This window comes from Bipolaris maydis (assembly GCF_028858645.1).
Source record: "Bipolaris maydis strain C4 unplaced genomic scaffold PSV08scaffold_12, whole genome shotgun sequence".
NCBI classification, from domain to species: domain Eukaryota; kingdom Fungi; phylum Ascomycota; class Dothideomycetes; order Pleosporales; family Pleosporaceae; genus Bipolaris; species Bipolaris maydis.
The window spans coordinates 702,765-725,393 of NW_027093868.1; the positions used below are offsets into that span (position 1 = coordinate 702,765).

Here is a 22,629-nt window from a genome sequence, read left to right on the forward strand (position 1 = left end):
TGTTGTTTCCACATACGCTGGATCGCCCTATCCGTGATGATGTAAGCACCCAATCAAGTAAGTCCAAGGATAGCTGTTACCAGTGACGTCTGCCTTGCGACCCACTCACTCATCAACTGGACTTTCCAGGATCCCAGGCAACATTACCAACTGAATGGCATCCACGCGCAATTGTTTGAATGGGAAATTATGTTTCCCAATTCTCACATTCACCAGAAATTATCATAATCCCTGATTGCAGTGGTCGCAGTTGTGTATGCACGGCAATCCACGTCTGCAGGCTTAACCATGGTACGCAGCCATACAACAGCGCAGTCTCGCCAAGTGAAGGTGGCTTAAGAAAGTACACTTTTGGTCACAAGCTATACAATTACACAGGTGTAATATCTACACAGTTTAATCAAGTTCAACTACATCATAGGCGTATTTAACAATATAGTCACATAGCAATATGTGGCAGCCTGAGGTATTACCAATGGTGCGCTAGCAAGCAGCTATTTCAGGTACCTGCATCCTGGCTGCCTGGTCGATCCCGGCCCACTACTCCTAACCCAACTATTCCAAAATGTGTGAATTTGCAATTTGCAAGTTGCTGGGAATAAGAAACAAGGGTCCGACGAATATCAATGATCGTATGTGTTACGCGCAGGGCATCTTCTCAGAAGCAGAATACATTAGATTATGATTTCCTGGCGTATTTCCCCATCCTTTCCTGGTCATTAAAACATGAAATATTCGTGTACAACGCATTCGCGCTCTCTCTAACAAAAAAAACATGTAGTGAGATACACCCTGCAGCAAGTGGATGCAAGAGCTCAAGCCGGGGGTGGTCTCAAAGTCTTCGGCCTTTGACTACAAGTCTACAAGCCTACTTCTTGAAATTTAGATTCTCGACTCGAGACTCCCTTTCTCGCGTCTTCCGTATCAGAAATGAAAGCTGGTGGTGGGGCTAGGTTTTCGTCGAAGTGGTCTCTTGCCTCTTCAAAGCTTTCTCCACCAGATGTTACGGTACCTCCACTGGCGACTCTCTCAGTTAGCCTACCTCTAGCCGGTCTGAACTCATCCCTATTACTGGAAATAGATGAGACATCCGAATGAAGGTCTTTATCGACAGGATCAACATGTGGGACGTATGCTGGTATTGCATGGACAGGGTTCACTGGCTCCACTACTTCATCAGAGACGTGACCTTCTATTGAATCACGTTTTGGCTGGATAGCATTCTCGGAAGAAGGGGGCTGTGAGGTGGAATTTTGAAGACTTGCACCACCAATAAAGCCCGTCTCCATCTCCTTCGCGTCATCGTCGACCTCATTGGCAGGTGAATGCTTTGAGCGGCGCTTCAGCTTGGTCAGAAGTGATTTTAGCCCTTTTGGAGATTCTTGCGAATTGGGCGATGTTGGATTAGCAGATTCATGTGCGGGTGTAGGCTGGGCGTTAGTGGAAAGACCTGGGTCCTGGTACAGGTCATCATTGTCGTACGAAGCGCGGGCACCCTCTGTTCGTGGTGCATCCCTTGACTTGCGACGTTCCTCTTTGGCCATACGCTTCTCTTCTGCTTTTCTTGCCTTTTCTGCTTCTTTTTCTTGTTTTGCTGCCAACTTCTCTTCAGCCGCTCGCGCTTTAGCAGCCCTTTTTTCTTCATCTGCAGCACATTAGCGGTGTGGTTGGACATATGAGTAAGAATACTAACCTCTGCCCTGCTTCTCTTCGGCTTTGATCTCATCGGCTCGTTCCTTCTCGATTCTGATACGACGCTTCTCTTGCTCCGCATCCATTCGTCGTTCCTCTTCTTCAGCTCTGCGCTTCTCGTCTTCGGCTAGACGTTTTTCAGTCTTCTCAGTAATCTCGTTGAGAGTCGGCTGAATTCTTGCCTGGGCAATGGCGTCGATTTCTCCTTGGTCCATCCACTTACCATTGCCAATGTGGACTCTGCCGTGGTTCTCCATCCGAGCTTCTGAATTGGCAACGGCACGCTGTCGCGCCTTCTCATCCCAATCATCCACCATTGTAGATGACATCCTGCCAGTTTCGTCAAAGATCTTTTTATCCATACCCTGCATTTGTGCCTGAACTTTACGCTGTGCAGCGGCAAGGAGTAGTTTGCGGTCGTTTTCGCGCTTCTTGGCATCAACGTCAGCTAATTGCTTGTTGAACTGCTCCATCTGTGAGCGAATGCGCCTTGAACGGAAATCGTCTTCGTCAGAGTCCGAGGTCTCAGGAGGCGCAGTCTCTGAGGCACTATGTGCACGGTTGCGTCCACGGCGCAGGGAGAGCTTGTTGCGAGTCGGTTGATCATATCCGTAGTAACTTCGATAGGCTGCATTCTCGTCGTATCCGATCTTTGCCAGTCTCTCGTGTGCTAACTTCTGAGCGGCCTCCTGAATACCGATATAGCGCATAGCCTGTTGCTTGATATCTCCGTCGCCGGTGACCAGCTGCTGGCTCTGCGCCGCAGACGCTCCCGTACGGGCAGCAGATGGCCCAAGTTCGCTTTCTGGACGTTGCTGCTGCTGCACGTCGTAAATCTTCTTCGCCATAGAGATAGCTGAAGCACGAAGAGCATCATTGTGCTTCTTTTCATCCGTCTCGATTGCAACAGGTGGAGCACTTCCGTACATGTCTCGTGATATACTCTTTGCATGCTGAATTCGCGCTGCCTCCATGGCACTATTTTGCAGACGGTTGGACTCAACAGGACTCGCAGTAGTGGTTTGGGGTTTGGTACGTGTGGAAGCGCTGTGAGCCAATGTCGCCGCACCCAGCGCATTCCTGGCTGAGTTTTCAGAGTCAGGGTACAGGGGCGCAGGTTGTGGGTTTGATCGGGCACGCTGTCGTCTTGAGGCAGAGTGGGCATCGGTAGCGGCAGTGAAAGCATTCTTCCTGCCCTGATCAGTGTATCCGTAGTCGACCTCCGGACCAAGTCCCTTCTTTTTCATGGCGAGTACTGCTGCGGAATGACCTTCTGCACTGGCCTCTGGTTGCCACAGGTTAAGCTTTCTACCATCTTTGTGGGCGAGTAAAGCTGCCTTTGAGCCTGCCGCGCTAGCTTCTGGCTGCCACAGAGGCGCCATTTTGTATCCGTTTGCGAGCAAGGCAGCCTTGCCAGCGACCGAAGACTGTTCTGGCTTCCACCACTCTGGACTCTTTTTGTTCTGGTTAGCTAGTAGAGCAGCTGCTCCTGCAGAGGATTTGGCGTCAATCCCAACAATGGGATAGCTGGGGAGATCTTGGGCCTTTGCGTATTTGAGACTGGCAGCAGCGCCTGGGAAATTCAATCAGAACATGATGTAATCGTAGCATGGGGCACTCACCTGCAGAAGACAGCTTGCCGTCGGATCCGAGCGGGTTCATGAAGCGGGACTCGTTTGCCTTGGCCGGGCTAGTTGGGTTGTGTGAATACAGTGCAGCGGCTGACGCCTGGTTCTGTAGAGCATTGTTGTTTGTATGATGGGCCGACGGATCAGGGCAACGCATGGCCATGTCGGCAGATGGTGGAAGTGGAGCCGCATCTTCGGTGCTTTTTAAGGGTCTGGCGTCCGAAGCGGGCGCCGCCATGCTAGAGACGGAAGCTGTTGCTGCTGCCATTGTGAAGGTGCGTGTCGTGATGGCAAACAGTCAAGACAGCATGGTGGCGTAAGATATATCTCGCGACAACACGGAACCTGCGCAAGCGCGGGCACCAGACACAGCCTGTGGCGCCCTCACATGGCTGGATGACGATGGAGACGGGCATGATGTCATAGTGGTTGTGGAGGATCGCCGTGGGCGGGCGTTCCGCAGGAGAAGCCACAGGCGCCTTGCCGCTCTGAGCCTGGTGATTATGTCTCTTGGGCTGGAAACAGGCCACGGCCTTGCCAAACAGGCCAAGTGACGGCTCTTCTCAGCGATTTGCTTCCAGGGACAAAGGATCCTGTCCATCCTATCCTTGTGCACATCTGACATGCCTTTGGCCCCGCATGCTCTTATTGCCAAATGCATGTACATGGACGAACTACTACAAGCATTGCGCAACCCATTTCAGAGCCATGTGTGACATATGACGGGGCTAGTGTGGCCTTTCGCTACGTCACCCCGGTTCTAAACTTCAAGATACAAAGTTGCCACTACTCCTTACTAGCTACCGAGCCTAACCATGCCAGAACTACACAGCCCGCTCCAGAGTCTGTCGAATTTCCGCGACGTCGGCCGGTTTTGCAACGACAGCATTGGCACAAGGCACGCCACGGACACCCTGCTGGCATTGCAACACAGCTGATCACAATCATAGTAACCTCAAACCCGGCTTGCTGTTTCGAAGCGCGCGACCTGGTATGTCCTTCCCGCATGTACTGTATCTGGCATTCAGCTGACAGGGAAAGACGAGGCTTCTTTCCAAGACAGGCAAAGACTTCTCAAGGAATTCAATGTCAAATCAATAATCGACCTGCGTACAAAAACGGAACACATTGAGCAGGCGCAGAAGCATGGGGCGAGGATCAAAGCGTCGGCTGCCGTGCCCCAGAGCAACGCCGAGGTGACAGAACCGCTCGAGATAGCCGGCATCACCTACCACCAAATCAACTTCAATGGATCGGCCTTTTCACGCATGCTTGTTTCCAAGTTGACCTGGATGGAGTTCTTTAGGCTGATTGGGCTCATGGTCTTTGGCTATCGCACAGATGCCATCAAAATCCTCGCTCCTCATATGGAGGAAATGGGGCTTGTTGGGCTAGCTACGCAATCCTTGGACGTTTGCACACACGAAGTCGCACAAGTTTTCAATGTGCTTGCCAAGGACGAGAGCTGGCCACTGCTCGTGCATTGTACTCAGGTATCTGCTGATTCTCTCGTCGTTGCAACACATTACTGATCCGCCTCAGGGAAAGGACCGAACGGGCCTTGTGGTGATGCTCATTCTTCTGCTCTTGAAAATCGACTTGGGCACTGTCGACAAAGACTACCAGCTTTCCGAGTCAGAGCTTGCATCTGAGATGGAGGAAAGATTGCGGGAGATAAGGTCCATTGGCTTGTCCAGACAATTTGCCCTATGTCCCCCAGACTTTGTGCCAAAAGTGAATGCTCATATATTGGAGAGGTATGGCAGTGTCGAGCAGTACCTGGAGAAAGCCGGCGTGAGCAAGGAGCAGATGGACTTTGTCAAGCAGAAGCTATTGGTAAAGGTGTCCTGAGCGCTCTCTGCTCTCCACCAATGGGCTTGGCGGGTTCTGGCGTATGCTCTTATCTGTTAGACACATGGTATTAGTGCCGAGCACATGCACCTGTTCGAGAGCAGCCTGACCACCTGTTGCCTCATGCACCGCAGTGCACACCCCTTATGGGAATACTTTATGGGCCTAGTGAAGGATACAATGTACCGGTGTGAGTGCATAGTGCTGTCGGTGTGCTGTCGAATATGTGTGGAGCTGTCGTCTCCATGGCCTGCAGGGGAAGTCGTAACCCCAGCGCCGACTCGCTTAAAACCACCTAGTGTAGGTTTCACCGCCGTTAAAAGGGTCCAGTTCCCAACACGTCTGCTTTGAATCTTGCAAAATTGCTGAGCATCGCGCAAGATGAGCAATACTTCCGAGGACAACTTTGAGTGGGTTGAGACGCCCCCGGCGCCCTCGCCCACTACGCCCCCGTTCGACTGCGGCGTGAAGACAACTTCGGTAAGTCTCCCACCCCTCTCCAGACAACAACCCCGCCAGCCATTGAGCGACGATGTGATGAGCTACCGGGCTGACGCTTGCCAATCAATAGTATCCGACCATTGCAAATGCCCCATGCCCCGCAGAAGGCTCCGGTCGCGAATCGTTCAACAACTATGTCCTCATCTCGCTGCTCGTCGGCGTCCCCGCCTACATCACATGGAGCTGGGGCATGGGCTTCAAGACATGGCTTTTCCTTGCCCTTCTCTTGTGCCTTCCCATTCTAGGTCCCTTCTGGTGGCTCACGTCGGAATTCGCTCCCCGCAAGAACGAAAAGGCCAAACTTCCCGGCAAGCCCATCGAGCACTACCTCAAGTTCAACAAGGCCGAGGACCGCGATGCCTACTACGGCAAGAAGCAGATCCCTATCGAGACGTTCCAGGAAAAGTACTTTGACGGTGAGGTTGAGCTCAATGGCGATATGCTCGAGATCCTCGAATGGCGCCATGACTGGTCCAAACCCCGCTTCACCCTTGGATTGATCAAGCACTTCCTCTTCGGCATGATCCCAGAAATGATTGTCCACTCCAAGTCCCAGGGTAAGCATGCCGTACATCCCTAATCCCCGCATATGCTGACCCCGCACCAGACGAAGAACAGGTCCGCGACCACTATGACCGCGGTGACGATTTCTACGGCTGGTTCCTCGGTCCTCGCATGATTTACACCTCTGGTATAATCTCTGATATCAACACGGAAGAGAGCTTGGAGCAACTACAGGACAACAAGATGGCTGTCGTCTGTGAAAAGATTGACCTGCAGCCTGGCGAGAAGATGCTCGACATTGGCTGCGGATGGGGTACACTTACACGATTCGCCTCTGTCAACTATGGCGCAAAGGTCACTGGTATTACTCTTGGTCGCAACCAGACTGCTTGGGGCAACAACGGTCTCAGGAAAGCTGGTATCGAGGCTGAGCAGTCCAACATTCTCTGCATGGACTACCGCGAAATCCCCGTTCCTTCTGGTGGCTACAACAAGATCACTTGTCTTGAGATGGCTGAGCACGTTGGTGTCCGTCACTTGAGTGCTTTCTTCCGTCAGGTCTACGATATGCTTGAAGACGATGGTGTCTTCTTCCTTCAAATCGCTGGTCTGCGTAAGGCATGGCAATTCGAGGACTTTACCTGGGGTCTTTTCATGAACAAGTACGTCTTCCCTGGTGCCGACGCGTCTACTCCTCTTGGTTTTGTCGTCGACACCCTCGAGGCTGCTGGTTTTGAAGTCAAGATGGTAGACACCATTGGTGTGCACTACTCTGCTACTCTCTGGAGGTGGTACCGTAACTGGCTCGCCAACAAGGACAAGGTTGTTGCCAAGTATGGCATTCGCTGGTTCAAGGTAATTTTCTCATGCTCTGAAATGTCTTCTAGAAGCTAATAATTGTCTAGATCTGGGAGTACTTCCTCGCCTACTCCACCATCACCTCCCGCCAGGGTAGTGCCACCTGCTTCCAAATCACCTGTGTTAAGAACCTCAACGCTGTCCACCGTATCGACGGTATCAAGACTCAGTTCAGTCTCTCTGGTGCTCTCGCTGCTAGCAAGGCGAAGCTTTCTAAGGCGCAGTAAACGGGTTTTACTCTAGCCTTATTGTTTTAATACACTCTACTCTAGGCTCTTGATCGAGTATGGAAGTGGGAGAAGAGTCTGACACGATAGATGCAATCATGAGGTGGAGAAGATGGCTAGCAAAAGATGCTGGTCTGGTGAAGATCTTGGAATGACTATATTGAAAGGCTACCTCTGGTTAAACGAAAGCTTTTGATGCTACATAGTCTCTGTAGACTAATAATATATTGATAACCAAGAGACATTGCGTGTATACTCTAAGCATTCAAACATCGCTTTCTACAGCCCAATAGTGGCAAGATGAAGTTGACACAGTGTCCTACTCTAGTCTTGACCTGTTGTATGGGGTTGACCTTTACCTCACATGGTTCAAATCCTACGACCCACTTGTTTAACGTTCTCCACACTGGATATCGGCGAACTGCCTTGCCCCACGATGCAATCCCAACCCAATCCGGACGGCCAAAAAATCACATTTCCATGACCCAAAAAAATACCCCAATCCCACACTTGGAAAAAAAAGAACGGAATTCCCCACCTGTCCAATCTTTACCACATCTTTATATCACAACCAAATCCAAAGCCCACCATCAACCAGCCAATCAGAGCTTAGTACCCAACGGTGGTATGGTGTACGTTCTACCCTCATCATCCCATCTACAACACAATCAAGACTAATATCCCTACCAGCTAGTGGTATGACGTCGCGTTGTGGCTGGCGGACACCATTAAAAGTTGTCCTGATCCAGATCCGCGCCAGCCTGGGTTCGAGTACGTTGTTCTTCTTCCACCGCATCGTCAGATGTACTGAGACATTGTTGATCTAACAAATTGTCTATAGTTCCCAGTACCGCCAAGTTTGCGACATTTCTTTTTTTTCTCTTTTTTTTTGTGCTTGGGGAGAGTTTGAGAGCGAGAGGGGTTTTGGATCTTGAGACAATGGGTTATTTGTTTCAATGAAGTATTTTCTTTTCTCTCCATCTTGGTTCCTTTTCTCTCTTGTCAAGGTTTACGGATATCTTAATTTTTTTTCCTCTCCACCCACCCCGACAGATTGAAAGTGCTTGGATGAAACATCTAAGCACTATATCACTATTTCAAAAGACGAAGTGATAAATGCTTTCAAACGGCCTACATAGGACCAATGTGTTTATTCCATACAAACGCCTCCCTTCCCCCCTCCCAATAGACATGGCTGGAGAGGAGAATAATGCGTAATAAGCTACTTTGCAGTGCGATTGCTAAACAAGACTTTTTTTTGGTGAATCGTCATCGTCCTTTGTCTTTTCTTCCTTCAACATTCTTCCTTGTACAAACCATCTAAAAGCTGTATCATTTCTTTCGTACACTTTCGTCAAGAACAGCTAGTCTCCTGCCTATACTTCCGAAGCAGACACAGCTGCAGAATAACACGCTGCCAACCCATGTCACTACAGCCAGTTCCTCATAGCTAATCATGCCAAAGAACAGTGCCTGTGCCATGGGCGCTCCGTTGTTCAACCCTGCTTTTACTTGTGGATTCCTTGTCGTCGTGGATGGCAGGTGAGTGGCATTCACGGATGCCGGTAGAAACGGAGAAGGCAAGACATCGGGGTTGGAGAGGAAGATGAGCGAGGTGAGGATAGACGTTACGGTAAGCGAGACGGAGAGTCCTGGTTTCGAGCGGTCGAGTATGTACCACAAAGCGGGGTTTACGAGAGCGAGCGTGAGGGTAAGTTGGAGGGTGGATTGCCACGGGAGGCGCCGCTGGTAAGTTTTGTATTAGCTTTTGAAAGGGATCAGGGGAAGGGGGGGGGATCCCGAAAAAAACAGATTTTGGGCTGTAGAAAACTTACAATGGCGAATGCGATACCGATGAAAGCCGCGACGCTTCTTACAACGTCGTTGACTTGCTCACTGATGGGAGGGTCATGCTCCTCGGCTTCCTTGCCTTCTGGTTGGATCTCGCTCTCGCTACTCTGTGCGTTCCACAAGAGATCAACATATGGGAGTAGACTGCCCAGCGCGACGCCAAACAGTCCCCAGGTCGCCAAGTAGGCACGCCCCTTTTGGTCGACGCCCTCAACGTGTATGGCAGCCAACTGCTTCGTCTCGTGGATGTGCGAGACGATAACACCGTACATGACGCCGAACACATAAAGCGCCGTGAATTTACCCGCGATGACAAGGTACTTCCACGTGCCCTGTCGTGCCTGCTTGATCGAATGACTCCTTTTCCTCGCGTCAGGCGGATACATGGCTGACCCATTCCTGGCGCGGTTGTACAGGCTCACTCCCCCATCGGGGCTACCTATGCCGGTTGCCCTGGCCTGAGAGTCTGGGAATATGTGTTTTGGTGTCTCTGCGCCTGTCCCCCAAGGCGTCTCTATCGAGCTCTGGTCCCCCGACTCATCGTAGATGCCAGACAGCGTGCTGCTCGTGAGGTTCAGGAGACTCGGGTTCCGCGGAGGCAGGCCGCGCTCCTGCTCTTCCGAATCATCGTTGCGAGAACTGTAGTATGTTCGAAGTAGGCGCGCGTTCAATTGTGCGACAAAGTCACTCGCTCGACGGTTCTCTGTTGCGCTCGGGGGCGTGGATTGCGTAAAGTCGTGCGTGGGTGAGTCTGCAGAATCGCTACGTTCAAAGGTTCGCCGCGGGATAGGGCAGTGGATATGCAACGGAGGTTGTGCCGCATGTACGTTCGAAGGGTCTCCTCCCATTGCTACTGCGGCCCAGTGCCGAACCGATCAGGGTCCCGCAAAGATTCTGGGTTAAATGTGTACGCTTGCCAGTTATAGGCTTGATTGCGACCACAAAAAAAGTCAAAGATTATATGGGAAAAGCGAGCGCAAGAAAGAAGAATAAAAAAGTAAAATACACAGCACTGGTGAAGTTCTGGCGTGATGCGACTGTCGCAGTGTTTTGGCTGGGATGTTAATAGGACCTAAAGTCGTGTCAGTGCACGTGAATCTGACCTTAAGCACCCGCTTAGACTCGTGGTCAGCACGGTCATTCCAGCCTTGCAAACTTACCGCGTATAGGCAACCCAACTGATGACTGAAGCGTGCAAGTGACTGATGTAGCGTAGTGGGCGAGGAGGTGGTGATGTAGGCGCCACTGGGCCTTGCCCTCACATGTGTCACCGGAGTGCTATCATGTGAAGATCGGCCCACGGTTCCGCTTATTGCTCCGCTGTCATCCGCTTTCTCAACAATTCTAGTGGATCGGGCATGTTTCATTATGTTTGGCCAATTCTGTTGGACATTTTGTACTGATACACCAGACCTTCCGTGTTAGGGATGCTACACCTCTCCCCCCCTGCCTGTCCGACGCTGCCCAAGGCATAGCTACAAACAAAAACGCTTTTGGTGTCTATCCCCAAGTGCAACCGACTCCAGACATAAATGCTCAGAACTATGATGCACATGTTATTGTGGCCGTCGTATCGTTCGTGTCCACGTCGTCCCATCGTCAAATGTGTAATATAAGCTCCCCAGGAGCTACCCCGCTACGCCTCCCCTCTCAATCGACGATGGGTTGAAGGATGTTACCACTGCAAGATCGTCAGCATGCATATGTCGTTGGGAATGCAGTTAAACTTACGCCACGATGTTGGCCCATCCAATGAGACGCCAGTGCTTCTCGATACGTCTGGACAAGGCCACCTTTTCGCCAATCTCTGTGCATGCGGGTGAGGTCAGGGAAAGACGTGCAGCGTCAGCCTTTACAGCGACAACCTTGGCACCCGTAGCGGTGGAACCAATGTTAACCATCTAGAGGAAAATGTGAGCCTTTTTAATAAGTCTGAACACGTGCTTTGTGCTTACGAGGACTTCATTCTTCGCAAGCTTGGCAACCTTGGCCTGCTTGCCGTCTGCGGTCTTTACTCCGAGCAATCTTCGGAGGAGGAAGTAGTTGACTTCAAGCTCAGTGTAAATATTGGGAAGGTGGCCACGGAGACCAAGGACGAAACCGACAAGACGATCCGCACGACACAGGGTAGGGTCTACACGTGTACCGACACCTGACATGTGTTAGTCTGGCAATCAGCACTGCGGCAACATGGGGATACATACCAATCAAACCACCAGGAACAGCAAACTTCAGGTCATTGTGCTCAGCAAACAAGGACACGACTCTTGAGAAGATGGGCTTGCACTGAATCTTTCCGGCGCTGTCCTTGGACACAATACCAGGCCTAATCTCAATCTCGTCACCAAGCTTCAGCACACCAGTCAAGATACTGCCACCAGCAACACCGCCCTTCAGCTCATCAATCTCAGCACCAGGCTTGTTGACGTCGAATGATCGAATGACAATCATGTGTGGCTTTGCGGAGAAGTCTCGGACTGGGACTGGGATCTTGCTGATGAGTTGCTCGTTGATGGCATCAATGTTGAACTTCAATTGCGCCGAAATGGGAACAATGGGTGAGCCGTCGGCAACTGTTCCTCGGATAAACTTCAGAATGGACTCGTAGTGGGCGGCAGCGCTGTCCTCCCGCATCAGATCGACCTTGTTCTGAAGGATGATGATGTGGTTGAGCTTCATGATCTCAATAGCAGCAAGATGCTCACTTGTCTGCGGTTGCGGGCAAGATTCGTTTCCGGCAATCAGCAGCAGTGCGGCGTCCATGACGGCGGCGCCAGACAACATCGTGCTCATGAGAATGTCGTGACCGGGGCAATCGACGAACGAGACGTGGCGCTTCAATCGGTATCGTCCTCCGCATCCTTCACGCTCGCAAGGCGGGTCGACCTCCTTCTCGCTCTTGTATGATCGGTAGCATGTGGGGCGCGGGCACTCGGAGTTGTCACACTGGTAGATCTTCGCGTTTGCGTAACCGAGCTTGATGGTGATATTCCTCTCGAGTTCGTTCTTGAAGCGGACAGTCTGCACACCGGAAATGGCTTTTACCACTGTACTCTTTCCGTGAGCGACGTGACCAATTGTTCCAATGTTGATAGTAGCCTGGCGGGAAATGATTTCGGGTGACAAAGGGGTCAGCGTTGAGACGTCGAGGGTGCTTGGGTCTGGTTGTTCGCTTGTGCGCATTAGCCGTGATGCTGATATATGGACTGCATGTTTTTTTTGGCAAACCTACGGCAATTCTGGACGCTCTACAACGGGCGCTGGCTCCCGGCCCTTTTTGAGCGCAGACTTTGGCTTTGTCTCCTCAACCTCCTCGTGCTCAGATACGCTCTTGTCATCGCGGAAATCGTTGTCAGATTCGGACTCCATACTGGGCAATCTGTGTGTTTTCTTTGTTGCTTCTCGGCAGGGAAGAGGCAGGACTATCTAAGGGGCCGGATGCGAGGGCGTCAAGATGTTGGACAGATGGTTGCAGTGGAGACGGGCGGCGGCCAACTTTCGACTTCAAATCCCACACAAAGTGACTCAAACCCAGTACAGCCTCGAGTGGTGGCGGGGCAGTGCCAAGCGTCTAGCATCGGGGAAAGGTTATGCCGGAGTGTCCGACACAAAACTTCAGCTGCGCCCGTCCCCGGCTTCTCTTCTCCATTGAACAACGCAAAAAATTTGCACACTCACGAAAAGCATTTTCATTGGAGAGACCCGTCGTCTGCGGACGGTGTGAGGTTTCCATGAGAACGAAAACCGTCTGTGAAGTGGAGAGGAATACAGTGGCTGATCTTGGGTGCGGTTTCTCCCTGCTTTTGCAGTGGGAGAGAGCGCAATGATCGGTCGTACATTACTATGTGAAGACGTACACGTGATTAATGGACGTGTTTACGATGCGGTTACGGCGTTATATGCTATTGCTATGCGACTTGTCTTACTGTGCTTGCGGCCATGTACACGTTTTTGTGCTGATCGCACGGCGTCTACTTGTTTGCACAACTGGCGCCAAAGACCGATCTGGCATCGGGACACATGTTGCACAACCTGTGAATACCATGGGCAATCATGCCAAAGTCTATGAAGCATGGCATGCTCTCTCTCCTTACCCCTAGACCATCCAAAATTTGAGTGGGTCCTCCTGGGTTGAGGGGGCTAGTGGAAGTCCTGTCCCCATTTGGATGCAACGCAACGCGAGAGCCATCAATCGGCCGAGCATCCTCACGCAACGCAAGGAGACGCTTTTCGGTGACTATCCCAAGACTAAAATGTACTCTACAAGGCAACTCATACGAAACAAGTAGTCTACACACTAGGCAATGATAAGAAACCGCAATCGCAACGCCATGAAACAAAAGACTATGTCAAGACTACCATCTTCCATCACCAACATACCAACTACTCCCTTACTACAAGGTAAGTTACTACTTGCACATCGAATCCCACCAAACACCATTACCTACTTACTCCTCACCCCACGCAGCGATCAAACACCCCCACCCGCACCTCAAACACACCTAATCAAGCCTCCCTCGTATTCCCACCCAAACAATCCAGTACCAAAGTAAGCGGCACTAATGCCAAATTTCCACCAAACCATCGGCAACGCCTCTCCCGTACCGCAGCCAAGAAGCAGCCCGCCGTTTAATCTCAACGTCTTTTTTTTTCCTTCCCTGGTGGCTAAGTTAGGCTTAATGACTCTTTCCAGCTTTACGCCACCAAAGATATAAACTCTCTTCTTTCGAACCCACACACACAGTTTGGGTCCCCGCTAGGCTTTATTAGTAGTAAGCTTCTTCTTTTTTTTTCACTCCGCATTGTCTCCTGCATGTTGTGACGCAAAAGAAAGAAAAAAAAAGAGAGGGGGTTCCGAAGAGTTCCATGTACGTGCTACTACTATTGGGAAATTCGATAACGAGACTATGCATGCTTATATATATGCAGGAAAAAGGGTTGGGAGCAACAACGAAAAGCAAGCAAAAGAAATAAGAGTTCAAAACGAGGTAAGGGAGGAGGAAAACAGAATAATGGCAAATAAAGGCGATGTGATTTAGTAGTAATAATAGGTTATGTTGTTTTACTAGATAGATAGCCCTTTGCTTAACTCGTTTTCCTCCACACCTCTCCTCTATATACCAAAAAGCGCGCAGGAGACTATGTTTTATCCAGCTCAACTACACTTCCTATTCTCTAGCATTTATGTGTGTGTGTGTGTGTGTCTGATTTCGATTTAACAATAACAAATAAAACAATAAGTATATACAAAGTAGGTTGTGAACATAGTAGTTGATTTGCCCCTCATCTTTCTCTCTTCCTTCTTCTTGAGGTAGTGACAATGATGATGATGATGATGGTGGTGCCAGAAAAAGGGAAACAAAAGAAAACCCAGAACGCCTTCTATGCAAAGAAGAAGAACAAAAGAAAATATAAAAGAAGAAAAAAGAGGGCGGGTTGGATGATACGAAAGAAATGAAAGGGGGTGATGTCAAATGCTGTGTCGAGCTTTCAAACAAACTTTCAAAGTGTTCGCGCTGCGTAAAGTTCGTATATCATCGTCTTTTCTGCCTTTTTTTCTCTCTCTCTTTCTTTCTTTCTCCGTTTCCCATCTTCTCCTTCTTCTTTCTGCCCCCCCCCAAGAGCGGTCTCGTATTATCCAAAATAAGAAGCGCCGATTAAACCTCCCTCGCCCAAGCTCACTATACACAAAACTGACTAAGTATTAATACTTTGAACTGCCCACCCACCATCTCTTGTTCTTGTGAGCGAGTGTGTTATACAAGGAGTATGTGTGTGTATGTTTATATGCAGCCCGAAAAAAATAATAAAATGTACTATTATGGGACATTCTACTACGACGTCTTGCCCGCTTCGTACACGCGAGCCATGAACTCGTCTTCGTCGAGCTCAACCTTCTTGGCCTTGAGGGTACGCGCTACCTGCGCGGCATCGCCCTCCATGCAACTACCTTCTAATATGCACAGAATGGCTACGGCGGCTCGGGGAAGGTTCTTGTCGCCTTCGATTGTGTAAATGTCCATGATGCGTGCGGCGTGCTCGACTTCGAGGCGTCCGCAGAATAATGAGCCAAGGGCGTGGAAGAGGTAATCCCGGGGCTCGACACGTAATGTGTCTAATCGTTGGGCAAGGCTTGGTGCTTTCTTCGATAGCACGTGGAGAGTGGTCGTGTATGCGGCGTGGATGGCATTTTGGTCGTGGACGAGGAACGATAGAGGCAATGGGCGATTAAGCAAGTTGGACAGTGCGATAAAGGCTTGCGGAGCTGAGAGGTTAAGCAGGAGCAATGCGGCAATGTGATGAATGTCGAAGCTCGAATGTGGGATATCTGGCCGATACATGGAATAAGCCAAACACACATTGACCAGATCTTTGTGGAGCGGCTGCTCGTCGTCATTCTCCGGTGATGTTTGTGCTGCAAACATCTTGAGCTTGGGAAAGACCTTGTGCGTGCTCTGGATAATGTAAAGGTAACGGCCTCCGAGCGCTTCGTGGCCGTGTGCTTTTACTTCTGCCTGTGCCTTTTCCAACGCAATGTTGTACGTCAGCTCGGTGACTTCAAGGTCGTTGCCAATGGCCTTTTGCCAAACTTGGCCCCGTAGCCGTGGTGGAATGCCGTTCCACCACATTTTTCGATGTGTTGCCCGAAGCTCCGGATTCGTCATTTCGGTAGCCCAGTTTGGAAGTAATAAGCTGGACCAGTACTCCGCCTTGATGCGACTGGCTTTTTCGCGGGCGAGGGCCTCTTCTTGGGCACGTTTAGCCTCAAGGCGTTCTAAGTCGGTTAGTCAGTCTTTCAACAAACTGCATGAGAAGTACTGCTACTTACCGGCTTCCTCGATCCGAGCCAACATGCGCTGGTACTCCTTGAGGTGCTTCTTTTCTTCCTTGGGGTCCTTTGGGGGGAGCCAGGATGGCCGTGTCCGAGATAGGTATTTTTGCTTCTCAACGGATGGCTGGAAAGGATCGATGAGTGGATCACTCTTCCGCACCGGTGGGAGTGTCGGCTTCTTGGTTTTTGGTACTGTCTGGCTCATAGATGCTGACCTTGCGAGCCCAGGCTGCTGTCTCGTGATTTCCTGTTTCCGCTCATATTCGGATTGGAATTCCTCTAGTGCTTCTGTAAGCTTCCTGGCGTCTGCGTCCAACGCAGTATATGTGTCTGCCCATGTGGTTTGTGGTGTCGGTGATTTCGGGGATACGCCTCTGCTAGAGACATTTGGTGATGGGTCTCTGTGGTGTACCGAAGGCGCCGGAGATGGCTTTGCTGAAGACTCCGCAGTGCCGGGAAGTGGTGATGTCTGGGGGGTGTTCTCACTCGTCCAGGGTACCGGGGATCGCTCTTGTGTGGGACGCGGTGATATAGGAATATTCCAGATGACAGCATCTTCGGGAACTTCATCGTCCTCATCATCACATTCCGCCTCTCTTTCCTTGACCGTCTTTCGTTTTGAGTCTTGCCAAGACTGTCTTCTGGAAGCTAAACTCGGAGATGGCAAGACCTCGTTTCGAGAACTTCTTCGGGAAAGTGTGCGTGATCCCGAAAGAGATTTGTGGGTATTTGATGGGGAAGGCGATCGTGAGGAGCGCTGTGGCGCGGCAAGACCCAGAGTGCTGAGCGAGGGAGCCGATGGAGAAGTCAAGGCTCTTCTTGCCGTCTTGCCAGGTGCCGACAGCTGTGTCTGCTGCCTTTGTACGGCATGGCTGACAGGGCCCACTAGACTGGGATACTTTGGTTTGGCTGTGCCGGTGAGGTCGCGAAACGAGTGTTGGGCGGGATGTGAGAGTGTCCTAGCCGAGGCAGGGGCTCGCGGAGCTTCGTAGACAAGGCGGTTGGACGGGCTTGTGGGCATGGGAAAGGAGGTGGGCCCGCCCGATGCCTCGTCGAGGTTGATGTCTTCAAAGTGGGAGAGGTTTTCGGTGGTGCCCATGAAGTCGAGCAGGGTGGATGAATGGATGCTCGACGACTTGGATGACTTTGAGTTTGTCAGGTCGGGAGGGCTACCGGGCGGGGGGCCAAAGTGCGAGGACGCATCCTGCGCATACGTGAGGGTGGCCATGAGCGGTCGGGGATGTTTTCGGGGTGTTGCGAGGGGCGGTGGTGAGGCAATGCGGTGAAGGAGGATGTCTGCGCGGGTATCGCGCGCGCAGGGAGGCGGACTTAGCGAGCGGACATAACGATGCTCGGATACAATGTACAGCGACTTTGCCTGCGAGATGTAGTGGACGTCTTGGTCGAGGTATTCAGAGTCGTTGGCTTCGTCAACAGGAGGCAGCTGCTGGCAGTGTTGTACGGCAGGCATCTTGAGCGTCGGCGGCGCAATTTGCGGAACTGGCGCTAGCCCCTGATCTCTCAGATGGGGAACAGGGGTGTCCAACAGTGGGCCTCGTTGTGCTCTGGGCCCATGGGCGGCTGAAGTGGCCTTGAACACGTTTAATTGCGAACCAATGTCTTTGTCTTCGTGAAAGCTGGTATATGGGTATCCGGGCGGGGATGCAGTGCCCGTGTCTCGACAGATTGCCCAGCTTATGAGACAAGTGCGGCCAAGTCGAGTCAGCCTTCTATGTATGCTTCTGTAAACGGGCCATGCTCGGTGCGGGCAACTAGCAATGCGTTTTGCAAAGCTCTCCGCGTTGGAAAATGTGCCTACTTTGACCCCAGCAGACCAGGTATCTGGGGGGGGGGTGTCCCAGCCCGTCGCATGTGCGCTTGACATCACCACCCCATGGCCAGCGGATAGGCCAATCATCCAAGCCCAAGGCCGTCTGTCACGCCCCATCGCGATGCTTTTCGTGGAACCAGGCCTGGTCCGCGTACAGACTACGCCGTTTCGCCTGTTGCCATCCCCAATTGCTCTGCATCGAGTACCGAACAAAGACATCATCGCGCCCTGCTATCCATCCGTCACTCCCGAATGTCCTGCAGCCAAGCCTCGAGCCTTGCTTTCGCGTCTACATGCCGCCGCTAATTATGGCGTGGCGTGGCGTGGGCCCCCTGTACAGATCCTTGGTTTGCTTCTTGCTTAGCCCCCCTCAGCCATCAAGGACCGCCGAACACACAGGTACCATTGCTATCTACAGCAGTGGCAGTGCTTTTTTGTTTTCGGGAGTTTTGTTCTTCATCGCCGTTGTTGGGTTGCATGTGCTCTATTGTTTGTGTGTGCGTTCGATCCATCCTCGAAACACGACATATGCCCTGGTAGAGCAGAGATTATGTCTTGGTGTTAAGCTTTAACGCCCTGCTACAACATCCTCCAACATGCGTCTTTCTATTTCGCTTGAAATGCATGCAGCCGATAGCGAGTCCTTAAGCCAACCCAATAAAGCACGATGCCGCGTTTGCTTTCCCTGAAACGCTGCTTGGAAAGCTTTGCAGCCCAGCCTATCTCGTCAATCAGCCGTTGTCAGAAACAGGCGAGATGAGCGCCCCCATGTCATATTCCGAACCATGGGGTTGATCTGGACGAATCATGGAGCGTGCACCCGCGCACCATGCGACATCATTCCAAGGTATGCTGCACTTACCACTGAAGCTGCCGGCGCGAGATGACGCTTTGCGCAATAATCGCCTCTCTGCTCCTGCAGGAGCGCGAACGGCGCTGAAGCATCACGTATGCCAGCGTGATGATGTTTTTTACAGTCTCTGCAATCAAGTCAGTCGATGGACTTGGCCCACTAGCGCAGGTCGGCCCAGCAGTGACGATCGCCCACCCATTTCTTCTGGCTCGCTTTTTCCAATTCTGCGCATGAGCCCCTACTACCCGATTGCACGCCAGTTTGGGGTGCTGTTGAGTTCTCGGGAGTTACAGATAGAGAAAAAAGTAATCAACGTACTAACAAGCAGCCCTGAACCCATCTTCCGCACTCTGGATAGCACGCGTGCATACTCAAGGCACCTCACCGCTGCTTCATAGAAGCTTTGATATACATTCGCTAGCACGGTTGACACGCTGTTCAACGATGAATCGATAAGCATGGCTTTGAGCTGGATCTTGAATGCGCTATCAATGTGTCAGCGCAATGTCGGGCTTTCTCGTGCATTTTGTAGTCCGATTGGCTGGCAGGAGGAAAACAGGCATGGGGCCCCGTCAAGGAACTCACTTGAGAGCTTTGCGATGAAAAGTCTGGCCCGGCATTTTTGCCAGATCCACCGTCAAAGAATCCTCAACAACTGCTTTACTTAGCACTCTGCATTTTCGACCCCCCTGTCGGTCAATACTACTTACCGGCTTTTGGTGGCCGCTCGGTTTTTTTGCTGATCTCGAGAGTCGTAGTGTCGATGCAGACGCCGCAGTAAGGGAATTTCCCACCCGACCCAGTTGTAGCAACTCGTTCACCGGTAGCTATAGTCACATCGAAGTTGGCTAAGGATTTTGCAGGCTGCACCACGACACCATAATCGGGGTGCCCTTGATGCATAACTTGCACGAAGCGTCTAGCGTGCTCTTCTGTGATGCTGATCAAAAGAAAGTCGTCAAGCAGACGGAGTAAGAGACAGTCGTCACCAAGCGCAAAGTCAAGGATGTCTCGCTCAAGTTCAGCGTAGAAGAAGTTACACAAAATGCTCGACAAGACAGAACCCTGGGGGATTCCCGTCTTTTGGCGGTAGAATCGCTTTCCAATCCGAACTACATTCCGCTCGATATGCTCCCGCAAGAGATACATTAAATCGTCTTTTGTCTCACAACGTTGCATGTTCATGTTCGCAAAGACGATATTCGCCTTGGTCCCCAAGAACCTGTCCCGCACAAGCTGATGGAAAGGCGTCACATCGGTTGTTGCATGGCTGTATGTAACAAAGCGCTTGCGAGGCATGGGATCAACATGGTTGCCATTGAGGCGCTGTAGAGGACCCAGGGCAAACATCTCGACATGCTTGCTTGTACGGTATTCCTGTACCGACAAAAGACTCTCAACCATACTCAACAGACGTGATTGAGGTATACTGTCAAAACAAGCCTGCACGTCGACCTTGGCAAAATAGAACGGTTTGTTATCAAGGCCCCGCTGCTTGATTGAGTTCCTAAACGCTGTTAATTTTGGGAGCATATCCCCAACAGAGAATAGCGAGCAGCCAAACTTGTCGGGTTGTAACGACTACAATTTGGTTAGACACGGTTAATTCGGCACGGACAGTATACTGACCTTTTCGTAATTTATGGCGTTGAAGGCGGGTGTCATGACTGTGTTGATGCTTCGCCCAAGCGCCATGGCTCCATGGCGCAAGACCTGTTGTCGTCGTCTGAGGTTCATGATAGTCCGAAAGCCCTGCTTTTTTGGAAGCAAGCGGATGTCGCTGAAACCGAGCTGACGTGCGGATAGTAGCTTTGTTGCTCTGTCTTTTGGCAGCTCCTCAAACATATTTAGGCGCAGTGTTTTCAGGGCAGGCTCGGCAAACATACGCCAGACATCATGGCGAAAGTAGAAGAGTCGATTGCGATGAGTGTTTGATTCCGTTACATGGAAGTTGGTTCGGATCAATGGGATTAGGAAGGAATCAAAGATCCAGTAGACAAATTCTAGGAATATCTCTGTACGTTTGTCCAGATCCGACTTTGAGAGCTTATGATCATTGTCTTGGTTTGGTGGACAAAGCCAGGAAATGGTAGTAATCTGCCTTGGCTCAGTACACACTCAGCGAGAAGGGCTGGAAAGACGTACATGTATCTTCTGTGTGACTTGATGTAAGGTAAGCGACTCAAATCTCCGCAAAGCTACAAACTGGTCTATCCAGTACATGACGATGTGCTCATTATGGTCATCTCCCCATGCAGCTTTCGGTATGACTTTGGATATGACTCTACGACAAAATGCCGAAACATGTGCCGCAGGACAAGCCATATCGAGGAAACAGGTTTGCTGGATTGAGCTAGATTCAAACACGGGAGAATGGGCACGATCACACTGGGCCAGTTGTGTGGCTGTTGTTAGATTCGCTTTGGACTGGGCCACACTCTTCTTCGATTCAGGTTGTGCAGATAACGGTATGCCCTGTTGGAGTCAGTGAGGGCTGTGGTCCAAGACAATGGCAGGACACACCTCAATGGGACAATAGTGGCGAAGCAGCTCCGTGTACGAACAGCGTTGGTTTAAAATTCGGAGTTTTTCAATCAGCGTCATTACGTTACCTCGAAGTCTCCTAGGAACGCGCAGCTTCCACTTGGCCACTTGGTCCGCATCAGTTGCTTTGTCACCTAATTGGCGGCACATGCTGGTATGAATATCCTTCTCACGCAGGGTATAGTCTTTGAAAGGCATGGCACTTTCACGAGCATCTACCTTTGAAGTGAAGACATTGTGCAAGCCAAACTGACGAGGAAAGATGTAACGCATAATGTGAACTGTCTGCTGCTTGTCGGCTCGGTCAGGGTACCGATTCAAGACGTCTACAAATCATGTCAGGAGGTGCAAATTGGTGAGACAGGGAACGCACGTATATGGCGCAGGCCGAATCTGACGCCCCCATTTGCATTCAGGGCGGCCTTTGCATACAACATGCGACTACGGACAAATGCAATTGACCCAGGTGTTCTGTCCTCGCTATGGAGATGGGGTGTCTTTGCAATGGGCTGGATGTTTGTATTGGGGTTTCCTGGGCCATTGCTCACGACACGGTCAAGTTGCACTTCAGACAGGGGCATGCCTGAGAGCTGGTAGTAGTTTCCCATATTAGCTTCGACGGGAAGAAAGATGGCGCAGTCTAAAAGTAGGTCCATCATAATGCGATCGCCGCTTTGACCTAAGAGGGCGTGTATTTGGCACCACACTGGGTCCTTTAGAGTTTGCACATGGCTGTTGTCGTGGACTTGCTGCAGGCCAGGGATGGAGGCCCTCGTGTCTGGGCCATGGTGCTGTTCACTGCGGGCTCTTGCAGCCCTTTGGAAGCCGTGGCAGAGCACATGGGCAGGCCTGTAAGAGGAAGAGCGGGTAAACAGGCGCCAAATCACATAGTCAACAATCTACATGTACTCAGTAGCGGCTCATGGAGATGCAGCGCTGACGGGCAGCACGGGAAATGCCAGGCACGTGACGCGACATACCTCGGGCTGCTTGTAGTAGCCAGGTTTGTAAGTGGCCCCTGGAGTGCTTTGTGAGCGCTGCTGGGTGAATGTGTGCAGATCTTGGTCACGTTCCTTGGCAGCGAGTGCGTGTTCTTGTGCGGTTACGTGTGCTGCACAGCCGACCAAGGCCGAGTCGAGCAGCTGCGCCACGGTGTAATCGACATGTTGCACAGGGCTGGTGTCTGAAGTTTGAGTGTGAGCTGGAGCACGAGGGGCATGTCCAAACAGGGCTATTCTCCGCTGTCTATTCTTGGACGACGAGGGCAGCCTTGACAGCAGATAGTGGCGCAGGGTAGAAAGTTGGGGATAGAGACGGTGCAGGACTGGATGGGGGTGGTGATGGAGGAGGGGAGGTGTGGCATTGGGGGATTGGTCGGCAGCGGCCAATTGTTTGCTGGACACCCCCACGGGGGCGGCGCGGGTGCCGTCATGATTGCCGCGCTTCCTTTTCATGGC

The 22,629-nt window shown here is 51.4% G+C and overlaps 6 protein-coding genes across 6 annotated transcripts; 1 reads left to right on the forward strand and 5 right to left on the reverse strand.

The window, feature by feature from the left end:
- Positions 1-660: 660 nt before the first annotated feature.
- On the reverse strand, positions 661-3,604 carry PSV08DRAFT_411625 (uncharacterized protein). The gene is made up of 3 exons (XM_014224432.2): positions 3,315-3,604; positions 1,694-3,265; positions 661-1,645 (listed from the first exon to the last, which is right to left on the reverse strand). The coding sequence occupies exons 1-3, from the start codon at positions 3,586-3,588 to the stop codon at positions 861-863; spliced, it is 2,631 nt and encodes an 876-aa protein (XP_014079907.1). The 5' UTR covers positions 3,589-3,604; the 3' UTR covers positions 661-860.
- Positions 3,605-3,971: 367 nt separating this feature from the next.
- Positions 3,972-7,520, forward strand: PSV08DRAFT_404205 (sphingolipid C9-methyltransferase 2). Its single transcript, XM_014224430.2, has 9 exons — positions 3,972-4,218; positions 4,271-4,311; positions 4,362-4,813; positions 4,863-5,156; positions 5,232-5,361; positions 5,542-5,651; positions 5,743-6,229; positions 6,280-7,031; positions 7,082-7,520. The coding sequence occupies exons 1-9, from the start codon at positions 4,136-4,138 to the stop codon at positions 7,259-7,261; spliced, it is 2,529 nt and encodes an 842-aa protein (XP_014079905.2). The 5' UTR covers positions 3,972-4,135; the 3' UTR covers positions 7,262-7,520.
- An 897-nt stretch (positions 7,521-8,417) lies between these two features.
- On the reverse strand, positions 8,418-10,307 carry PSV08DRAFT_11026 (insulin-induced protein-domain-containing protein). The gene is made up of 3 exons (XM_014224429.2): positions 10,273-10,307; positions 9,097-10,184; positions 8,418-9,007 (listed from the first exon to the last, which is right to left on the reverse strand). The coding sequence occupies exons 2-3, from the start codon at positions 9,958-9,960 to the stop codon at positions 8,594-8,596; spliced, it is 1,278 nt and encodes a 425-aa protein (XP_014079904.1). The 5' UTR covers positions 9,961-10,184; positions 10,273-10,307; the 3' UTR covers positions 8,418-8,593.
- A 150-nt stretch (positions 10,308-10,457) lies between these two features.
- PSV08DRAFT_364753 (elongation factor Tu GTP binding domain-containing protein) lies at positions 10,458-12,587 on the reverse strand. Its single transcript, XM_014224428.1, has 5 exons — positions 12,345-12,587; positions 11,317-12,284; positions 11,068-11,264; positions 10,844-11,013; positions 10,458-10,793 (listed from the first exon to the last, which is right to left on the reverse strand). The coding sequence occupies exons 1-5, from the start codon at positions 12,479-12,481 to the stop codon at positions 10,763-10,765; spliced, it is 1,503 nt and encodes a 500-aa protein (XP_014079903.1). The 5' UTR covers positions 12,482-12,587; the 3' UTR covers positions 10,458-10,762.
- Positions 12,588-14,946: 2,359 nt separating this feature from the next.
- PSV08DRAFT_186195 (rab-GTPase-TBC domain-containing protein) lies at positions 14,947-17,415 on the reverse strand (the record flags this gene model as incomplete). The annotated part of the gene is made up of 2 exons (XM_014224427.1): positions 14,947-15,887; positions 15,942-17,415. 2 exons carry the CDS (start codon positions 17,413-17,415, stop codon positions 14,947-14,949), a joined length of 2,415 nt encoding a protein of 804 aa, XP_014079902.1.
- An 828-nt stretch (positions 17,416-18,243) lies between these two features.
- PSV08DRAFT_228615 (uncharacterized protein) lies at positions 18,244-19,113 on the reverse strand. Its single transcript, XM_014224426.2, has 3 exons — positions 18,947-19,113; positions 18,638-18,755; positions 18,244-18,494 (listed from the first exon to the last, which is right to left on the reverse strand). Exons 1-3 carry the CDS (start codon positions 19,086-19,088, stop codon positions 18,344-18,346), a joined length of 411 nt encoding a protein of 136 aa, XP_014079901.2. The 5' UTR covers positions 19,089-19,113; the 3' UTR covers positions 18,244-18,343.
- Between the last annotated feature and the right edge of the window lie 3,516 nt (positions 19,114-22,629).